The sequence below is a fragment of the Cryptomeria japonica genome, chromosome 7 (genome assembly GCF_030272615.1).
Source record: "Cryptomeria japonica chromosome 7, Sugi_1.0, whole genome shotgun sequence".
NCBI classification, from domain to species: domain Eukaryota; kingdom Viridiplantae; phylum Streptophyta; class Pinopsida; order Cupressales; family Cupressaceae; genus Cryptomeria; species Cryptomeria japonica.
Window position 1 is genome coordinate 699,280,886 of NC_081411.1, and position 21,834 is coordinate 699,302,719.

Consider the following 21,834-nt stretch of genomic DNA (forward strand, 5'->3'; position numbering starts at 1 on the left):
AACCCAATACTCTGCCCATAGAATCCATTTTCACCTTTGGAAGAATGAGGAAGAAGGGAAAAGAAGCTGCCAAGGAGGTAAAATCAGAAGTTTAACTCACAAAATTAATGAATTTGCTCTCCAATCAATCAAGGTTCTTCCAAAATCTGTGTGCAAACTCGCGGAAAATGCTTGAAAACTTAGACTTATACTTGAAATCTTCTTTCAACCTGCAAAACTCTTAAAAATTCTCTCAAAATGTCCTTCGCCTGTGTAAAACCTCTTAGAAACTCTCTCCACTTGCTATCCAAAACTCAAACTTCATGTGAGAAAATGAAAGAATGAATTGTATTTGTATTGAAGTTCAGAAATCTCTCTAAAATTTGTTTCTAATTCATCCTTAGTCTTTCAAATCTGCAATGAATGTTTCTAATTCAGTCTTTAGTTGACTTGTCACCACTATCAAGTTCGAAATCTTCATCTTGTCTTTCCAATGCAACTTTCTAAATTGATTTTCAGTTCACAATTCGAACCAAATCTGCAATATTCTTGTTTGAAAAAATCTTCTAATTTGGTCTCAGTTCAAACTTCATCATCAAATCTTGCTGACATCACTCGAGAATATTCCTCTCTCTCCAAACTTAGCAAGTTCCTCATGATGGCGGACTTCAGTGATTTCATGACTTCTTATCACCTCCAAACTTGGGCAGACTTGGTTAAGTTTGTGTACCATTTTCTTGCTTCATATCCAATCAAGGGCGGACTTTGTAAGTTTCAAGAACCAAGGTGAGGGCGGAGTTCATTAACCTCATGCACCTTACATTCAATCAAGGGCGGACTTCATCCATCTTAGGCACCAGGAGGGTGGACTTGGTGAAGTTCATGCTCATATCTTAGGCAGATTTCATCATTTCCTTGCACCATTCACAAGTTACTTCTTACATTCTTGGGCGGACTTTCCTTGACTTGTGCACCTCTTTACCTTATACTCAGCGGACTTCCTTGACTTCATGCACCTTCTTCATGGGCGGAGTTTGTCATCTTTGAGAACCTTTCATTTGCAGCAGGGCGGAGTTTATGAAGCTTGCTTCTTGCAGCCTAGGCGGACTTTGTTAACTTTACACACCATACTTATGTTCTTAGGTGGACTTCATGAAGATGATGCACCACATAGGAAGGCGGACTTTACTCAAGTTGTGCACCATTTTACTCCTGCTAGGGCGGACTCCCTTGACTTCATGCACCTCAACTCTCCACTCATGGCGGACTTTGTTCAACTTGGGAACCTTTCACATGGCGTTTCCACACCCTTGGGCGGACTAGAGAAACTTCATGGCTTAACTCCAAGGTGAACTTCATCATCTTTGGGAACCATCTCACATGACTTCCTAGGCGGACTTTGTGAAGGTTATGCACCAACTCATGTCGGACTTTGCCAACTTCAGGAACCAAGACAAGGGCGGACTTCATGAAAATCAGGAACCTCATGACCAAAACTTGAAATTTCCATAACTTGTGCAATTTTTACTGGATCGCCTTGAAATTTGAAAACTGTGCCTCAATCATTCACTGAATTCCTTGGGATTCCTAAAATTTAGGAGATTGGCTTTTTGAATCAAAACTTGGATTTTAGGAGGAATTTGTCAGTCATTTTAGTGCATTTCAATGCGAACAATGCAAACCCTAGATCTACTTTCCGAAAATAGAAAAAGAAAGGTTCCCTAAAAATAGGAAAAACATTCTAAAAATAGCCATTTCGGGGATTGTGCTCAAAATGCCAAAAACGAAACTTCCTAAAAAATAGGAAAAAGCAAAAAGTAAAACTTTCCAAAAATAGAAAGTTGTCCAAATTAGCTCAAATCAATTGCGATCTTCGTCCTTTGGGCTTTCTAGACACAATGACGACATCTAGACTATGTTCTAACCATGGCTTGCACACACTAACTCGCGACTTCAAAACTCAGGCCGCTCCAAACTAACAAACTTGACAATACTGACGCAAGAAGGTCACAAGGCTCTAACAAAAATTCTAGAAAGCAGGAAAAATGGAGGGTCCCCATTTGCAATGGAGCGATGTGTGAAAAAGGTCACAACACGAGCCTTCTAAGCACTTTGATGGTGTCCAAACACTATTCTGATGATGATTTCCCTAACTAACCTTGATGACCTCTTGAAAACTCTAATTCCAAACTCTCAAAGATTGGCAGCTAAGAATCCTAAAAAAGCAGAAATTGGGGGTCCCCATTTGCAATGGGGCGATGTGTGAAAAATGTCACAATAGACCCTAAGTTGCATTTCAAAGAGCTTGCATAATTGAAGCAATATGGTACCCTTAATAGATACATTTTAGAGTTCCAAAGGTTGTCTTTTATTATTCTAAACATTACAAAGTGAAGACTTGTGTTCCTTTTCAGTGAAGGACTAATGGAGCCCATCGGAGGATGAGTTAAAGTGTTTGACCCACCAAGATTACAAGAGGCTATAAGGAAGGCAAGGAGCATGGAGATTGCTGCCCCATGGAACAAATTTCAGTCAAGAATTTTCCAGCATAAGAAGAACAAGAAGCATTTCTACAAAGATCCACATCAGACCAAAAAGATATCATCTAAGAATGGATAAAGGCCTCCTAAATCACTTAGGAAAGAAGAAACTATGCTTCACATGCAAGGAACCATGGCCCCTAGCCACAAGTGCTTCAAAGCTCATCAAATAGAGTTCTATTCAGCTGATGAGACAAGTACAATAACATTTGTGCTTAAACCACATTGCTACTAACATAACAATTACATGGACCATATCTACAAACAAATAGAACAAGTAAATTTTGCACCTTACCAAGATCTCTCTCACTAAAACAAGATGGCATTGGTGCAAATAGAAGATAATTATCACCACTTGAAGGGTTTATTAGTGCGTGAATAAAAGATCACCAGTTAGTTCTTCCAAATGTAACCATGTGGGGTAAAACCTTGACAAACTAAAGGTTTAAAAATGTTTTAGCCATCCCACAAGTGAACAAGTAGAATAACATAACAAGGTCAATTCCTATTTTTGGAAAAGAAATTCAGCCACTTTTGAGAAAATCAAAACTAAAATGAAGCCCATCTAATTCTCAATTTGAGACTTAAAGTGTAGTATTGTACAAAAATATAACCAATAATACAAAAAACATACACCATAAACTCAATTCTTTCACTAAGTTGCTTTAAATATAAAAAATGGACCATTGAAGTAGAAATTAACTAATCCTAAGGCAATGGAAACCATAAATTTTGGACAATTGAAATGATTTCCAATAATAGTTAACACTAACTTTAAGATAACTAATTTGCTATCTTTATGATCAACAAACAAAAAGTTAGCTTGAAAGCTTGAGTGTAGATTGACCCATACTTGGCAAGCTCGACAAGTACTCGCTAAGTTCTTTGCAAAGTGAATTTTTCCCATGTAAAATTGCCACAAAAATTTGCCCTTTTTTGTCGAGAGCTTGCCAAAAACATGGTGAGTTTGACAAAATAACTCTCCAAACGTATTTAAAATGAGAAAAATGAAAAAAAAAACAAAAAAATTGAAAACAATAGTTAAAAAAAGTCAAGAATTTGCCCTATAAATGCATGAACGCTCCTCACACTACTTCACACAGTACTTGGAGAGCAAATATTCTTCACAAAAATGTGTCAAACACCTAATTTCTCCCTTAAATGATAAAATTGTGAAATGGTGTGCAACAAGAAGTTTTGTGTGGTTTCAAAGGCCTTAATTTAGGCTTGTTGGCATTGGCGCTACCCCTTGACCCACTGCCCCCTCAACCCCGCTAAGGACATTGAACCCAAACCCCAATGAACGACACTACACCTCATACCCGTTGGGGTTTCCACTCCTAGACCCCCACCAGTCACTAGGATCTCTTCTCATATAAGAAATTTTATTACAATGAAGGGATTTGGGAGTGGAGACCCAAATCACCAACTTCAACAATTGCCTTTATCACTGACATTGATCAATGATGAAGTGTCATTCTATCAATATCAAAGATTCACAAGTCATTATTATTGTAAAGTACAATACAACCTTCAACCTTGCACCAGAAAGGTAGACAACAAATCAAAGAATGTCATTGATTTGATCTAGACAGAGCCACAAACACATCCTTCAATGTCGAACGAGGAGCTGCAATGGAGTGCAAAGATTAGAACCTCTCCCCAAGTTTTTACTAGACTAGGGAAGAGGAAGATGTCAAATGTTTTAATATGAAATTTATGAATTATGATGATGATTTTGAAAGGCAATCATCATAAATTCATAATAGTTGCCAACTAGCAATTGTATCAAGATTTCACATTATGAAGCAATTTTATACCCAATTTGTATACAAATGAATCAAATTTAATAAAAAACACTTTTGTACTCATTAGATATATTTTGTCTTTAAATTTTGGAAAAAAAATTATTTTTCAAGAAATTTAAGCAATTTTTTAAGTTGTCAAGTCGCAAATTTTAGGTCTACCAACTTTTTGCTGAGTCCAAGTCTACCAACTATGAATTGAACAATCAAGTTATTGGCAGGCATGAATAATGGTTTCACGTTTTAAACCCCTACCAAATACCATTGATGTGTAGCAATGTAGTAACCACCCTAGATTTTTTTTTTTAAATTATACCAACTAAAATGAGATTACAATACAAAATTTGTTCCACTTTCTGATCACCCAATTATCGGGTTGGGCAAGGTAAGAGCATACGGTGAAAGGATTACACAACAAACTACATTGCAGCAAACTGAAAGAGAGCACTTAGGCTGCAAGTAGACCAATTCCACTACTTCAATGGAGTGCGATGCAACTAAAAGAAAGACACTTCATGCTTATTCGATGGAATGTAGTTACAAGCAACCACTTCTTCAGTGGGTAAACAAGGGCACTTCCACTTTCTAGTGGGAAAGCAAAATACAAAATCCACTTGTTTAGTGGGGTACGCAAGAACCCAAACCATCCACTTCATCTGTGGGAACAATACAAACTTCCACTTATTCAGTGGGCAAAGTAGAATAACCACTTATTCAGTGAGGTGAGTACAATAATCAAGAGCTTATGCCAAATACACTGGCAGTACTACCATTCAGTGTTTACAATGTTAGCTCACAAAGAACAATTCCAAAATAGAAGTGTATCTGTTGTTACAAACTACAAAGTGGTACTTTAAAACAGAATTGTTGTAGCACTCCAAAATAAAGTCAAGTATCAAGAACCAAACACCTTAACCATGAAATAACAATGAGATACCTTGTTTGAATGATGTAGGATGCTGGTGCGGGTCTGATAACGCTCTGAAACACAATGGAACAAGTCTAGACAGCAAGCAAAACACCCTAGGAATCTCACCAACTCGTCCAACACACCCAAAATGAACAAAGATTGAATCACCACTACAAAGCATGCCCAAACGTCAGTATATCACATTTAAAGGATAATATATCAGACTTGATAACAGAAACCAAGATATTAAAGGTTTGAGATGAACCAGTCATTGGTTCATCAGGGACGTCAAGCATGAATGACATCAAACACTCCTCACATGAACCTTTCTCCACCCGAATTAAACATGGAAACTCCTAACTAAGCCTAGGCAACTCCACAAAAGGTGAAATGAGCCTCAAAACCAAGACACTTCAACAAATAACTTCCAACACCTTTCTCATTGTCGTACAACCAGCAAGTACATGTACAGCCTGATTATTTAGTAATATCTCCCTCCAAATTTGTACAGCTTGTAAGATAGGAGTAAGGCAATCCCAAAACAGCATATAAAGAACCAAAAAACTCAAGAAAATATTCCATACTAAGCAACCAACAAAGGATCTACGACCTGCAATAAGATGGTACAACCCTAACAGCAGCAAAAAACTCCTCCAATTGCCCTTCTATCACGACAAAACTCCAGCAAACTCTGAAAAACAAAAAGCAATCACCAAAAGTCTGCAACACAAAATACTGCAAAGATCTTCATATTTGCAACCTAAAAACTGAAGCTTCAATCTGTAGCACAATGGTGATCTCTATGTGAAACCATACTAGCCAGCTAGGGGCATTTTTGTCCCCGAAACTAGCAACTCCAAAAGGGTTTTCGTCCTCAAGAGGCTTTGGAAGAACCCAGATTCTCTCTAACAGTAAAAGCAAATAACATTTTTCAGTCTAACCTCACAAATGAGCCTACATTCTCCTTTTATAACTTTCTGGAGGGAAATATTCGTAATTTTGAAATTATTATTCCATTATTCTCCAAAAGGACCTTTTAGAAAGATTGATAATATTTCAATGTTCAAGAAAGACCCTTTCCCAAAGCATCTAATTTGAGGCACACTTAAAAACACCTTTTTGATCATTACAATTAACTTGTCATTTTAATAATTCAACATTAGAAAACTTAAGTGAATAATCAAATTAATTTACAGGTTGTGAAAAGCACTGAAATAACCTAGAAATCGAACTCCATTCATACCATCATAATATTGAAGGATTGGCAATGATGATCAGAGGCAATTGGTGACTTGCTAAAAATAATCTACTCCAAGAAGTTTGGAGAGCTCCACAAAGGCTGGAAATCAATTTTGAAAGTGTCGTGAGGATCCTCCACATCACCAACTGAACTCATTGTCATAAAAAACAATCCTGCTAAATTGAACCTGCGCTCTCCAAGAACTTTGGAGTTCCCCTTTACTTACCAACTAGCCTACAAGAAATTAAAAAAATGGGCTAATTGTCCACCAATTGATTATGCTCGAGAAGGGGGCATAGAAGCAAGCCAGAAGCCTAGGGGTTGCTGAGGGAGCTTCCTATTAAGGTGTAAGAACCCTAGGGTCTCTATTCATGATTCACAAAGTCAGCAATAAAAACAAAAATAATATTTCTTTTTTAAACATCAATAAACACTCACAGACACCAAATAAAAAAGACATGAATTGGCATATATCTGCGGTAAATAGATCACCCAAAATCCCAATACACAACTAGAAGTGCAATCACACCTAATAAAGACAGAATTTATAAACCCTACACCTTTGCATAGTCATGGTGATGCCAATAATCAAGGGTTTTGAAACTAAAGAAGGTTATCTTCCCCTCAACATTTTATTCCCTCCTTAAAATCAGGAAGTTGTTGTGTCCAAACTACTGATGAGAAGTTGTGCCCCAATTATTAATGAGAAAGTTGTTTGTGCCCCAATTACGATTGAGAAAATACATACCCTAGTTATGATGGCCAAACTGAGGAATACAATAGCAATCTAGAGAAAATTGAATGATGATTGGTCTAGTATAGATCTCCATACTAAAGGATCAAAAGCTAAAGAATATGAAAATCAAGATGAACGAATTACATAGTTCAATTTGTGGTAATCTTCTACATAAAAATATTAACTAAGACAAGCAGATAGAAGTACTCTATCTGAAAACTCAATCAAAGAATCTAAAACGTGGTAAGAAAAGTAAGTTCTAACATATTCATGCTAGAAAGGCCTGCCAAAACAAAAGTAATTTTAGCTAACCAAGAGGTTCAAACATGTATAAGCATTTGCAAACGTTGCACTTAAAATTAGCATTGGAATTTTGAACCAGTGTTCCATGGGGATGTGTCCCCCCGGAAAAACCACGCATTTCCGAGACGGGGACGTCCCCGAGACTTGGAAACCCATCTGGTGTGATCATTTCGGCTCTCTTTCCAAGGTATTTTCCTTTATTGTTTTCTATTGGGTGCTAGTTTCAAGTACTATATGTAATTCAGCACCGCTCCCCCACCCCCATCCCCCTTAGGCCCCACATATCCCCATCCCGGAAACCCATCCCCACATCAAGAAACTTGGTGGAACATAATTTTGAACAAAACAAATAAAGTTGAAACTGCACCTAATTAAGTTCTCTACAACACCTTGACAACGTCTAACAAAGAATTCACTGAGAAAATTAATAAATCTAAATTATTTTTTATTCAAAAAAAGTTGCTACCAGAAAAACAAATGGATGTGTAATGTGTGATCAACAATTTAGTTTAAGGTTCAAATTTCAAACAAACTGTATTTTGACATAACGTACCATAATATTATAATCCAAACATGTGCCTTGAAAATACGGATAACAGGTTTTACATGTAAAATGTAGATTTGAAGAATAATTTAGTTGCATTAGCAGCATATTTAAAGGAACCTAAATTTTCTTCCAATTTTAATATCAACATACCAAAGCCTGAATTTTGTTTACCTTGTGATCAATAGAAAACAAACTATTTGAATAAATTTTACACCCATATTTGCAAATAACAAAGTGCGAGAAATAATTATGTGAGGCAGAATAAGACTTACTCATATTGTAGATTTGGATGTCCCCATTGATTTTGAGACTGAAAACCGCCCAGCACAGCGTGAGGATTGAGATGGCCAGAAAAGGTGGAATTTACTCTTGGACCAAACACAGTGGGACTACCATACCCTCCTGGGCCAAGCATAGTGGGATTAACAACCCCTCCTGGACCATGTAGGGCAGGATTAACAAAGTCTGAGTCGATGCTACTTTTGTCTCGGAATTCTGAGCAGTGAGACTGTTGGCCATTGATTTCCTTTGTGGGATTCGTCAGTGCATTTAAAGCACTTGATTTAGTGGCAAATATGACAAAGCCATAACCCTTACACTCGCCACTCTGTTTATCTGAAATGGCCCTAGCGTCTCGTATTTTTCCATACCGTGAGAATACCTTCCTTAGCATATTTGAATTAGTGTCATGACTCAGATTCCCAACATATATTGTTCTCTTTGACCGATCTCGGCTTGCCACGCGGTTTATGTGACGTAATACACCCGGATTTTGCTGCGCTGCTAATTTCAGAGCCTCTGAGAGCTCATCTTTGCTGAGACTGTCCACAAGCATTTCTATGACTTGTGTGGCGTCACTTTGTTTCTGTTCCTTCTTCGTTGCAATCTCTTCCTGTCTGGTTTTCTTCACTTGTCCCTCTTTTTCTATGTTCGCTCCATTCCTTTTCTTGCTCTCTCTTTGATCATTCTCTGGTTTTTTCTCGACTGTTCCATCAATCTCCATTGTCTTCACTTGTCCTAATCCCTGTGTGGTTTTCTTTACTTCTCCCACTTTCTTTGTGATTTTCTTCGTCTGTCCCTCTTCCTCTGTGGTTTTCTTCACTCCTTTCTGTGTGATTTTCTTCCCTTCCCCCTCTTCATCTTTGATTTTCTTCGTCTGTCCCTCTTCCTCTGCGGTTTTCTTCACAACCTCATCCTGTGTGATTTTCTTTCCTTCTCCCTCTTCTTCTGTGATTTTATTCAATTCTCCTCCTTTTTCTGTGTTTGCTCGCTTCCTTTTCTTGCTCTTCTTACGCTTGCCCTTGCTTTGTTCATTCTCCAGTTTTTTCTCCACTGTTCCATCGATCTCCATTTTCTCTGAGAGCTTTTGCTTTGTCTCTGCTTTCTCAGTAACTTTTGTCTCTGTTTTCACTATAACTTCAATCTCCTCCACTGCTTGCTTATTGTGTTCCAATTTCTTCAACATCCAATTCTGTTGCCCGCTCAGGCCATTATCCTCCATCTCTGCTTTCTCTAAATTATTTAACTGCTCCAGTTGCCTCAACCTCTTCCGCTGTCGCTTCGTCAGGCCATTGTTCTGCTGAGCATCTCCGTTAGCTGTACTTTTCCGCTCAGCCTCTACTTGCTTAACGACTTCTCCCTTCACTCCCTCTAATTTTTTCTTTTCAGAGCCAGAGCCAGCCGTCTCTACGTTTTTCTTCTCGGGTTGAGCCTTCTCTGAAATTTTCGGATCAGCATTTTTCTCCAAATTCGTATCTTCTGCTACGGCTATAACAGTACTTTTCTTCTCAGCTTCTGCTTTCTCCCTACTCTTTTCTACTTCGAGCGTTACCAGCTTCTTCGTTTGTTTTTTACTTATGCTATTATTCTGCTGAGCATCTACCATTTCTGTACTTTTCTGCTCAGTCTCTGCTGGTACTGCCTCTGCATGTTCATCCTCAGCCTTTACTTGCTTAACGACCTCGCTCTTAACTCCCTCTACGCTATTCTTCTCAGACTCAGCCTTGTCTGCATTTTTAGACTTGACTCCTATTTTCTTATCGTGTTCCATTTTCTTGAACATCCAATTCAGTTGCCCACTCAGACTATCATCCTCCTTCATCTCTGCTTTCTCTAAGGTTTTAAACTCCTCCAGTTGCCTCAACCTCTTCCGCTGTCTCTTTGTCAGGCCATTGTTCTGCTGAGCATCTCCATTTTCTGAACTTTTCCGTTCAGCCTCTACTGGCCTAATGACCTCTCCCTTCACTCCCTCAAATTTTTTCTTCTCAGAGCCAGAGCCAGCCATCTCTATTGTTTTCTTCTCAGGTCGAGCCTTCTCTGAATTTTTCGCATCAGCATTTTTCTCCATATTCTTGTCTTCTGTTACGGCTCTAACAGTACTTTCCTTCTCAGCTTCTGCTTTCTCCCTACTCTGCTTTGCTTCGAGCCTTACCAGCTTCTTCATCTGCTTTTTACATATGCTATTATTCTCCTGAGCTTCTACATTTTCCGTACTTTTCTTCTGAGACTCTGCTGGAGTAACGACCTCTCCTTCTACTGTCCCTGCATATTTATGCTCAGCCTCTACTTGCCTAACGACCTCACTCTTAACTCCCTCGACGCTTTTCTTCTCAGGCCCAACCTTGTCTGAATTTTTCGCCTCGACTTCTACTTTCTCCGACATGGTATCTTCGTCTACTTTCTTCGAATGGTTCTCTTCCACCATAGCAGCACTTTTCTCCTCTGCCTCTGTTTTCCCCCAATATTCTAAGCCTTGGAGCTTCCGCAACTTCTTCAATTGTGTCTTTCTCATGCCATTTTCCTGCTGACGATCATTCTTTGTTGTACTTGCATACCCTACCTCTAATTTGTCAACATTGTTCATCGCAGCATCCCCTTCTACCTCACCCGTAGTTTTCTGCCTCGTGTGCAAATCTTTCTGCTCTGATTCAACTTTCTCTGATTTATTCGGCTGCCGCTCCAATTTCTCCGTATTTGCTTCATCGGCCTTCGTATCACCTAAAACTTTCTGCTCATCCTTCTCCTTCTGTGGACTTTTCATCTCGAACTTCGAGTTCTGTACACCTTTCTGCTCGGATTTTACAATTGTCTGCTTGGAATCTACAATCTCCTCATTTTTTTGCTCCCCTTGTACATTCTCTTCACTTTTTGGCTTGTCAGCTACGATCTCTTCATTTTTCGACTCGGTAGCTACAATGAGATCACTTTTCGGCTCAGCGGCTAATTTATCGATATCTACTGTCTCGGCCGCTAAACTCCCGGCAATTTTCGCACCGTCCACTAATTTAGCAGCATTTTTCTTGCGATTTTTCTTGGCGGACACCATTTTCTCTGGGCTTTTTGGCTCCATGGATGTTTCCTCTCTATTTACATCATTAGCCTCTGCCGCCCCTGCAACTTTCTGATCGACCTCTGCTTTCTCTGCACCATTTTGATCGGCGCACCTATTGCGTTCTATCTCTGGCGAAATTTGCATCGCATCTTCTCCTGCATATTGTGTTGATTCCTGCGCTATTTCTTCCTCTTCAACTATTTTAAGCTTGCCGGATTTGTTCTTGGGTGTCTTGCCTGGTGTCTCCCTCTTTCTATGCGCCATTTTAAGAGAACTCCTCTGGCTTAAAATTGAAGCCTTTGGTTAGGCTTGGTCGACTCGAGTAAAATCAGATGAGCTTTGACAAGTTCGGTTACTGTCCAGACATAGATCTGCAGCAATTCTGCGTTATGACACCGTAAGGAATTTATCAAATTTGAAGCGTGTACTGCTCATTATCAGGGTTTGTCGTCAGGATTTTGATATTAGGGTTTCAGAGAAGCTTGATCAGGGTTTTGGAAATGTGCACTCTAGGGTTTATAATCGGGCTAGGAGGAGTGCCTTAGCGCGTCTACGCAACCATCAAAATGAACCTTCATCGTAATTTTTTAATCAATTGGAAATAAAATTATTACAATAATTTAATTATACATAGTTCTATTATTACACACACATATATATGAGAAATAACAAAATGTTGTCCCCATTTTATATCTTAAAAAAACCAACCTTTTATCGATATGTTTTGATATCTTGTCTTTGTGAAGAATCATCTCAATATATTTTAGAGTTGACATTGTTTATATCTTTATTTAGTCAGATAGATATTTTAGCTTCAAAAATTTAATCACTCAGTGATATAGTATAGCATGATTTGGATCAATGGTCGAGGCATATGTACTCTTTTGGGATGCATGACTCAAAGCCTATATATAGCCTTCTCTATAAAGGTGTTAGGGGTAGGTGACATTAACTTTGTATTCTTATGTCATCTCATGTGTCTATGTGTTCCTTGGAAAGCATTTTAAGAGACATGAGAGTCAAAATATGTAATATTTATTTTCTATGACATATTGTAGTAATGCAGGAGCATCCCAAAGAACCTGACTGTATTGCAGCACATCAACCAATTTCTCTCTACATATTGGAATGGGAACAACATGGGAAGTCTATTACAACATACCACAGTGGTAGTAACCAAGGACTTACGAAAATTCTCTCCACTCGAATTTCGCATTGTCAAACAACCACAACCTGAACCTATAGGAGATAGTGTGCAAAGTTATTTTGTACCTTGTGAAGCTTGCACGACACATCACATGGTAAGTAGGGGTAAGGCGACCCTCAGATGGATATACACCCCTCCACATCGAGTTTTGAGGTTCCTTCACCCTCCTTGAGTCGACACATATTTCATTAGATATTGAACCTAGGGCATGAGACCGACATGGATCACCCCTAATGCTTGAAGATAGTATGTAATCATCTTTTGAGATCATTGGAAAGCATCTTTCGTAGCTAGGGAGTTGAGAGTTAGGGAATTAGAATTTGAAACTATATTTTCTACATTTTGTATGTAATAAGCCTATGACAACCTATGTGCCTGCATGTGGGGCCAATGGGGCCTAATGTAATCTACATATGGGAAGGCCTATAAGCATGTATAATTTTTTGTTTGATAAATAAATTTGCATGTTCTTTTATCGTATTAATTACTATGTTAGGCTTTGCTACAAGTTTGGATAGTCCATTTCGAACTCTCCATCCTTGACTGCATCAAGTGGTATTAGAGAAAAGTTCAAATTCTTTGAGAGTGTGTATTTTGGAAGACCCTGGTATGGATAAATTGTCAACCTGAGGCAGACTGTGGGTGTTGTCAACCAAGCATTGAATTAAGGCAGTTGCAAGCCTGAGTTAGACCACTGACCTAAGGTCATTCGCACCTAATTGAAGGAAAGATGCCACCAAGGAGAACGCCTATGATGGCCAATGTCATTGGGAGAGTAGAAGAGATGATGAATATGATGAAGGGCAATAAAGAATTGGTTAGACATCAAGGAGAAGGATAGGAGAAAGGGCATAAACCCCAGACCAAAGGAGGAGAGCAATGATGAAGAGCCAAGGATCCAAGAACAAAATGAGGAGAATCAAGAGGAAAAAGAATTAGACTAGGTCAAGATGGTGAGGGTTATCACCAAGATTGGAAAAATGCCAAGGATAGAGATCCTTAGCTATGCCACAAGTTTGAATCCAGAGGAGTTGATTAACTAGATAAGACCAGAGGAGGAGAGCAATGATGAAGAGTCAAGGATATAGGAACAAAATGAGGAGAATCAAAAGGAAGAAGAATCAGACTAGGTCAAGATGGTGAAGGCTATCATTGGGATTGGGGAAAAGGCCTAGGATAGAGGTCCCTAGTCATGCCACGAGTTTGATTTCAGAGGAACTAATTGACTAGATAAATGAGATGGGAGTGTACTTTAAATATGAAGAAGTTGAAGATCCCAAGCGATTCAGGTTTGCAAAAACTAAATTGAAGGGGCATGTTGCTATATGGTGGAAGAAAGTACAATTGAACAAAAACCAAAGAGAATGGTGGTGAAACTGAAGGTTCAATTCATACCTATTGACTATGAGTTGGAGATGCTGAAGAAACTTCAAAACCTACAACAAAGGGAGAAGACAATAAAGGGGTACATAGATGAATTCCACAAAATGATCATAAGGACTGGACATAGTGAAGTCAAAAGGGATAAGGTGGTGTGGTACATCAATGGTCTGTAACCAACACCAACAAGAATTAAGCTTGGTCTGAATGACAACCATGGCCCTGAAGCCTACCAGTTTGCATTGAAGGTGGAGTAAAAGCTAGTTAGAAAGTCAAAGTGAATGCTAGGAAGTAGAAACTAGAGGATTCCTGAAGACTGGTCATAACACAATTAGAAGAGGTCATGTATTAAATGAAACAAAAGGAGGAGCCCTTACCGGAAGGAGGAGCGAAGACCTAGGGAGATTCCTATTGCAACAGGAGGGAAGGTGAAGACTATTATCATTATGATGGATACCATAGGAACAAAGGAATATTTGACCAAGCACCATTGTAGGGAACTTGTTTCAAATGCAGGGAAGTAAGACACCATGCCTTTAAGTGCCACCAACGAAGTGTGAGGAAGTGTGGAGAGCCCAGATCATATGCCAAGGAAGAATGAAACAGATCATGTGGATCTATAGGACATTTGAAAAGAGGAGTCATGAGAAGAGCCATGTTGCAGATATAGGACAATGAGAAACTAGTGTAGAGGAAGAACCTATTTCGAACAAGGTACAAGTTAAGAGGCAAATGTTGTGATGTCATCATTGACAGTAGTAGCATAGACAACATGGTTTTGGAAGAGATGAGTCAAATCCTAGACCTAAAGAGGATTATTTATATCTTAACTCATACTAGATTCCTTCGATTCAAGATGATTACGGGTATATGCACCAAGTTGTGGTACCAAAAGGGGGCCTTAAGATGCCACTTTTTTTTTTTCTGAAATCAGCAAATTCTGAACTCCAACAACAAATTGAAGATAGTTACACTCCAAATTTGAAGATGCAACAAGAACAAGAGTTAGAGTGCTTCGAGTCTACTTTCTAAACTACTAATTTTTTTTGAAAATGGTGGAGATGAAGGGCTTCAAAAAGAGGGGCCACAAAAAGTGCATTGTTTTTATGCAAAAAACATAACATAGCGTTTGTTGTGGCCCCCCTAAAATGTTAATTTTTTTTTAATTTTTAAAATCGCTTCGGTGGGAAATTAGCTAACACCTTCTAGTTTATGCCAGAATTTTCAGCTAATTTTTTAATGAGTATAGGATTTTTTACTAATTTTCGAAGTGGACACATCTTGAAAAATAGAAATTTGAGCGTGCTCCCCCCTAAAATCATTGAAAACAAATCAAAAATCAAAACATTTTTTTAAAATTGTGTAGAATGGAGTCTAGTTTCTAAAAATGTATTTTTTTTCAAAATCTAATGAACGTGTAAAAATCTATACCCAAAATAGTGCATGTTGGTTTTTGTCTAAAAACGGACACACTAACAAAAGAAATTATAGATGAAAGACTTAACGAAATCAAAATTTGAAATAAATTACATTGGTGGATAGCTAAGAGGGAGCTCAAGTTTACCACGGTATTTTTTTTTAACTTCATTGAAACACATGCAAAGCTGACGAAGAGCACGACCAAAACTATGTCAAAATTTTCAATGTTCCCGATAAAAACATGTCTCTAGCCTGCAATGGTCGTCCAAACCTTTGGGTTGGATTCCCAAGGCAAATCCAAACCATAGGTTTGGTGTTTCCCAAAGCGGGCCATTTGGCGTGCACCAAATGTGATGAATGGATATTCCATTTGGTGCGCACCAAATGTGGTCCATATTCCACATTTGGTGCACACCAAATAAGGATGAAGAGGGAGATAGCTCGAGGGATAGGAGAATAAGGGAATTGTGAGAGCTAGAGAGGGGAGGGACAAAGAAGAGTATGTATCTATAAGAATGAAGAGCCCAAGAAGAGGTAAGGGGAGAGAGATAATATGAGATCTAGTTCATAGAGAGAGATGGAACTACGAGGGAAGGGAGATAAAGAAGGGAGAGGTGAGATGGGGGTTTCTATGTACATATTTGGCACTCTCCCTATTTGGTGTGCGCCAAATGTGGAATAGATACATAATCTTCTTTTTCCCTCCCCTCTCTAGCTCTCACAATTCCCTTATTCTCCTATCCCTCGAGCTATGTCCCTCTTCATCCTTACACCCATCTAACTCCCTCTCTCACCTCTTTCCCTCGGTTTCTTCCTCACTCCCTCCTCTCTCTAGGTCCTAAGGGGTCATAGGACACCATATGACCCCTTAGGACACAATATGACCCCTAACGACACCTAAGGGGTCATATGGTGTCCTAAGGGGTCATAGGACACCATATGACCTCTTAGGTTACCATAGGACCCATAACGACACCATATTTTATCCTAAGTGGTCATAGGACACCATATGACCCCTTAAGTGTCGTTAGGGGTCATATTGTGTCCTAAGGGGTTATAAGGTGTCCCATGACTCCGTAGGACACCATATGACCCCTTAGTACACCATATGATGTCAGTATGGTTCATATGGTGTCCTATGACCCCTTAGGACACCATATGAGCCCCTAGTACACCATATGGGGTCAGTATGGTCTTATGGTGTGCGATGATCCCTTAGGACACCATATGACCCCTTAGGACACCATACGACCTATATTGTGTCCTAAGGGGTCATATGATGTCTTAAGGGGTAACACACCATATGACCCGTTAAGACACAATATGATCCCTAATGACACCTAAAGGGTCATATGGTGTCCTATGGCCCCATAGAACACCATATGACCCCTTAGGTGTCCATACGACCCATAATGACACCATATTGTGTCCTAAGGGGTCATATGGTGTCCTAAGGGGTCATAGGACACCATGTGACCCCTTAGGACACTATACGACCCATAACGACACCATATTGTGTCCTAAGGGGTCATATGGTGTCCTAAGGAGTCCCAGGACACCATATGACCCCTTAGGACACCATATGACCCATAACGATACCATATTGTGTCCTAAGGGGTCATATGGTGTCCCAAGGAGTCATAGGACACCATATGACCCCTTACGACACCATACGACCCATAACGACACCGTATTGTGTCCTAAGGGGTCATAAGATACCATATGACCCCTTACGACACCATACGACCCATAACGACACCATATTTTGTCTTAAGGGGTCATATGGTGTCTTAAGGGGTCATAACACACCATATGACCCGTTAAGACACAATATGACCCCTAACAATGCCTAAGGGGTCATATGGTGTCCTATGGCCCCATAGGACACCATATGACCCCTTAGGACACCATACGACCCATAACGACACCATATTGTGTCCTAAGGGGTCAAATGGTGTCATAAGGGGTCATAGAACACCATATGACCCCTTGGGACACCATACGACCCATAATGACACCATATTGTGTCCTAAGGGGTCATATGGTGTCCTAAGGGGTCATAAGACACCATATGACCCCTTACGACACCATACGACCCATAACAACATCATATTGTGTCCTAAGGGGTCAGATGGTGTCCTAAGGGGTCACAAGACACCATATGACCCCTTACAACACCATACGACCCATAACGACACCATATTGTGTCCTAAGGGGTCATATGGTGTCTTAAGGAGTCATAACACACCATATGACCCATTAAAACACAATATGATCCCTAACAACACCTAAGGGGTCATATGGTGTCCTATGGGGCCATAGGACACCATATGACCCCTTGGGTGTACATACAACCCATGACGACACCATATTGTGTCCTAAGGGGTCATATGGTGTCCTAAGGGGTCATAGGACACCATATGACCCCTTAGGACACCATACGACCCATAACGACACCATATTATGTCATAAGGGGTCATATGGTGTCCTAAGGGGTCATATGACCCCTTACGACACCATACGACCCATAACGACACCATATTGTGTCCTAAGGGGTCATAGGATACCATATGACCCCTTACAACACCATACAACCCATAACGACACCATATCGTGTCCTAAGGGGTCATATGGTGTCGTAAGGGGTCATAGCACACCATATGACTCGTTAAGACACAATATGATCCCTAACGACACCTAAGGGATCATATGGTGTCCTATGGCCCCATAGGACACCATATGACCCCTTAGGTGTCCATACGACCCATAACGACACCATAATGTGTCCTAAGGGGTCATATGGTGTCCTAAGGGGTCATAGGACACCATATGACCCCTTAGGACACCATACGACCCATGACGACACCATATTGTGTCCTAAGGGGTCATATGGTGTCTTAAGGGGTCGTATGGTGTCTTAAGGGGTCATAGGATACCATATGCCCCTTATGACACCATATGACCCATAACGACACCATATTGTGTCATAAGGGGTCATATGGTGTCTTAAGGGGTCATAACACTCCATATAACCCATTAAGACACAATATGATCCCTAACGACACCCAAGGGGTCATATGGCATCCTATGGCCCCATAGGACACCATATGACCCCTTGGGACACCATACGACCCATAACAACACCATATGACTGCTTGGGACACCATACGACCCATAACGACACCATATTGTGTCTTAAGGGGTCATATGTTGTCCTAAGGGGTCATAAGATACCAAATGACCCCTTAGGACACCATACGACCCATAACTACACCATATTATGTCCTAAGGGGTCATATGTTGTCCTAAGGGGTCATAGGATACCATATGACCCCTTACGACACCATACGACCCATAACGACCCCATATTGTGTCCTAAGGGGTCATATGGTGTCTTAAGGGGTCATAACACACCATATGACCCGTTAAGACACAATATGATCCCTAACGACACCATATTATGTCCTACGGGGTCATATGGTGTCCTAAGGGGTCATAGGACACCGTATGACCCCTTAGGACACCATACGACCCATAACGACACTGTATTGTGTCCTAAGGGGTCATATGGTCTTTACGACACCATACAACCCATAACGACACCATATTGTGTCCTAAGGGGTCATATGGTGTCCTAAGGGGTCATAGGATACCATATGACCCCTTACGACACCATACGACCCCTTACGACACCATACGACACATATTGACATCATATTGTGTCCTAAGGGGTCATATGGTGTCTTAAGGGGTCATAATACACCATATGACCCCTTAGGACACCACCATAATGACACCATATTGTGTCCTAAGGGGTCATATGGTGTCCTAAGGGGTCACAAGACACCATATGACCCCTTAGGACACCATACAACTGATAACGACACCATGTTGTGTCCTAAGGGGTCATATGGTGTCCTAAGGGGTCACAGGACACCATATGACCCCTTAGGACACCATACGACACCATATTGTGTCCTAAAGGGTCATATGGTTTAATTTTTATGGTTGTGGCTATCAAACTATAGGGTACAGAGTATAGATTTTAGGGTATGGAGTAGAAATTTATCAAAGGTTAAGAAATTTTAATGGAAGTCATTTGGCTAGTGCCAAATATGGCTATTTGGCGCTAGCCAAATGAGCTGCACTAAAAAACGGTTATAGGGTATAGAGTAGAAATTTATCAAAGGTTAAAAATTTCAATGGAAGTCATTTGGCTATCGCCATATTTGGCGCTAGCCAAATGAGCTGCACTAAAAAACGGTTATATGGGACCCTTGACCCATGATCCAAGCCCACATTCTCTTATTTTGTCTTCTTTCTGCACATGATCAAACAAAAAAAACGCTTTTTGCATGGTGTTGACATTTTATGCAAGGTTATTTTATACATTCCATTAGCTTTCCACCACCTTTTTTTTCATTTGGCAACGTCAAAGAGGAAGAACATAGTTTTTTTTATCAATTTTGAATAATTGAGGTAATATTTTCTTGTTTTTAGAATTCAAATACTTATTAAGTGTTATTTTGTTTAAATGTTAGAATAAAAGTGTGAGTCAAAATTGATTATAATCCTATTAGATTTACATTAGATTTAACAATGCATTTGAAGGAAGTTGCATTCGAAAATTATTTGTTTAGTAGTTTAAAACAAAATTTGCAATTTCATACATCCTTTTTAAGATCTTTTGAAATAATATAAAAAAGGAATACATGAAATAATTTCAATTTCATATATCCATTTTAACATATGCATAATTAGGACAGTCATAGATACATAATTAGGACAGTCATAGATGCATAATTTCACTTTATTCTCTTTTATGTGCATGTACATGTAGAAATCATCATCATGCCGAGGAAATGACCAAAAAATGTAACACCGAAAGAGCGTGAAGCTAAGAATGCAAAAAAAAGAGAAGGAATGAAGCAACTTCGTGAACAAAGGAAATTGAATACCATAGAAGAAGAGGTGCCAATTGAAGAGGAACATGAAATATCCATCCAATCTAAGAGAGATACAAAATTGGTCACACAAAGGAAACGAATGCAAAACCTTCGTGCAATGAGACAATTGAATCCCAAGGTTGAGAGCATGTCTACCACAATTCAAGTTGAAGGCACCCCTTCACTTACATCTCAAGTCGAAGGCACACCATCTCTTATTGGCACACCGTTGGTGTCTACAACATCTCATATTGAATGCATTCCCTCTATGACATTTGACGTTGCAAGTGCTTCACGACTGACATCAAGTATTGGAGCTACACCATCTTGTACACCTCAATTTCAAGGTATGTCATCATTTTCATCTCTGATTGAAGGTATGCCACCTATCCCTAATATTGTTGACATTCCTAATCTTGAGGTAACTCAAAGTTTGAGAACACCTCCTAGAGTTTTGCATAGAAAGCCTAAGTATTTGATTGACATTGATGCTGATGTTTTGAAACCAATGGTTGACAAGATTCCGAAGCGTACTTGTCAAAGACATGCTAATCGGATATGGAAAATATTTTTTGAGCCTTTAAATGAGACAGGAAGATGTCAACTATTTGTTGAAATGATGAGAAATCTGAAATTTAGACCCATAATGAAGATTCTTGGGCTAAGAACATCGATTGAATCAAGCGACAAATCTATTGTGAAGAATTTGATGAATGCATATGATACTGTTGGTTCTAACTCATGCACAAAAGATAGTAATGCCACACGACATGTCATTACATCAACAATTGTAAGCACTCAAACTAAGAAAGCTCACCTCCTTAGAAAGACAAGTAAACAATTGAAGATAAGTAGACAAACTCTAATGAGAGCTATGGGAAGGCGACAAAGAGCGGAGGATCCATATAACAATGAGTTATGGGCATTTTCCAGTAGATTACCACGGAAAGATAAAGCAATTGTTGAAGCCTTGAGATCCCTAATTGAAGATTTTTGGAAGAATAACACAAGGGTATGTCCAAATCAAAGAGATGTTGTAAGAAGGAGGATTGGTAGTAAAATCTGTGATCCACATCGGAAACATTTTTTGGATATGACTCAAACACACTTTTTTGCCAAGTTTCAACATATGTATCCTCAAATAAAAATTAATCAAAGATTCTTTGAAATGGTAAAGCCTTTTTATGTCAAAATAAATCACACACGCACAACTTGTTGTTGTAGAGTACATATTGAATTTTCTAACCATTATGATGTTTATCAACACATATGTATAAATTTGGATGCTAGCAATGTTTTGCAGGAATGCAACATAAATGGTCCATTGACATCTTCAAGGGAATTCATATCTAGCATCTTATGTGAAAGAGTAGATGGTCAAGTATATTACAATAAGTGTTGCTTGGATGGCACATGTGTTGATTGTGGTGGATTGCAACATTAAAAAATTTGTCAAAATATGGATATTAGACAAGAAATTGGTAATGAATT

The 21,834-nt window shown here is 39.3% G+C and overlaps 1 protein-coding gene across 1 annotated transcript in view; it reads right to left on the reverse strand.

The window, feature by feature from the left end:
- The window catches only part of LOC131033078 (uncharacterized), a 46,256-nt gene extending 34,321 nt beyond the window's left edge, over nucleotides 1-11,935 (reverse strand). Inside the window, exon 1 of the mRNA XM_057964218.1 lies at nucleotides 8,333-11,935. Within this exon, the coding sequence (XP_057820201.1) occupies nucleotides 8,333-11,655 (3,323 nt within the window). The 5' untranslated portion in view covers nucleotides 11,656-11,935. The remainder of the gene's footprint in view (nucleotides 1-8,332) is intronic.
- Nucleotides 11,936-21,834: the final 9,899 nt, after the last annotated feature.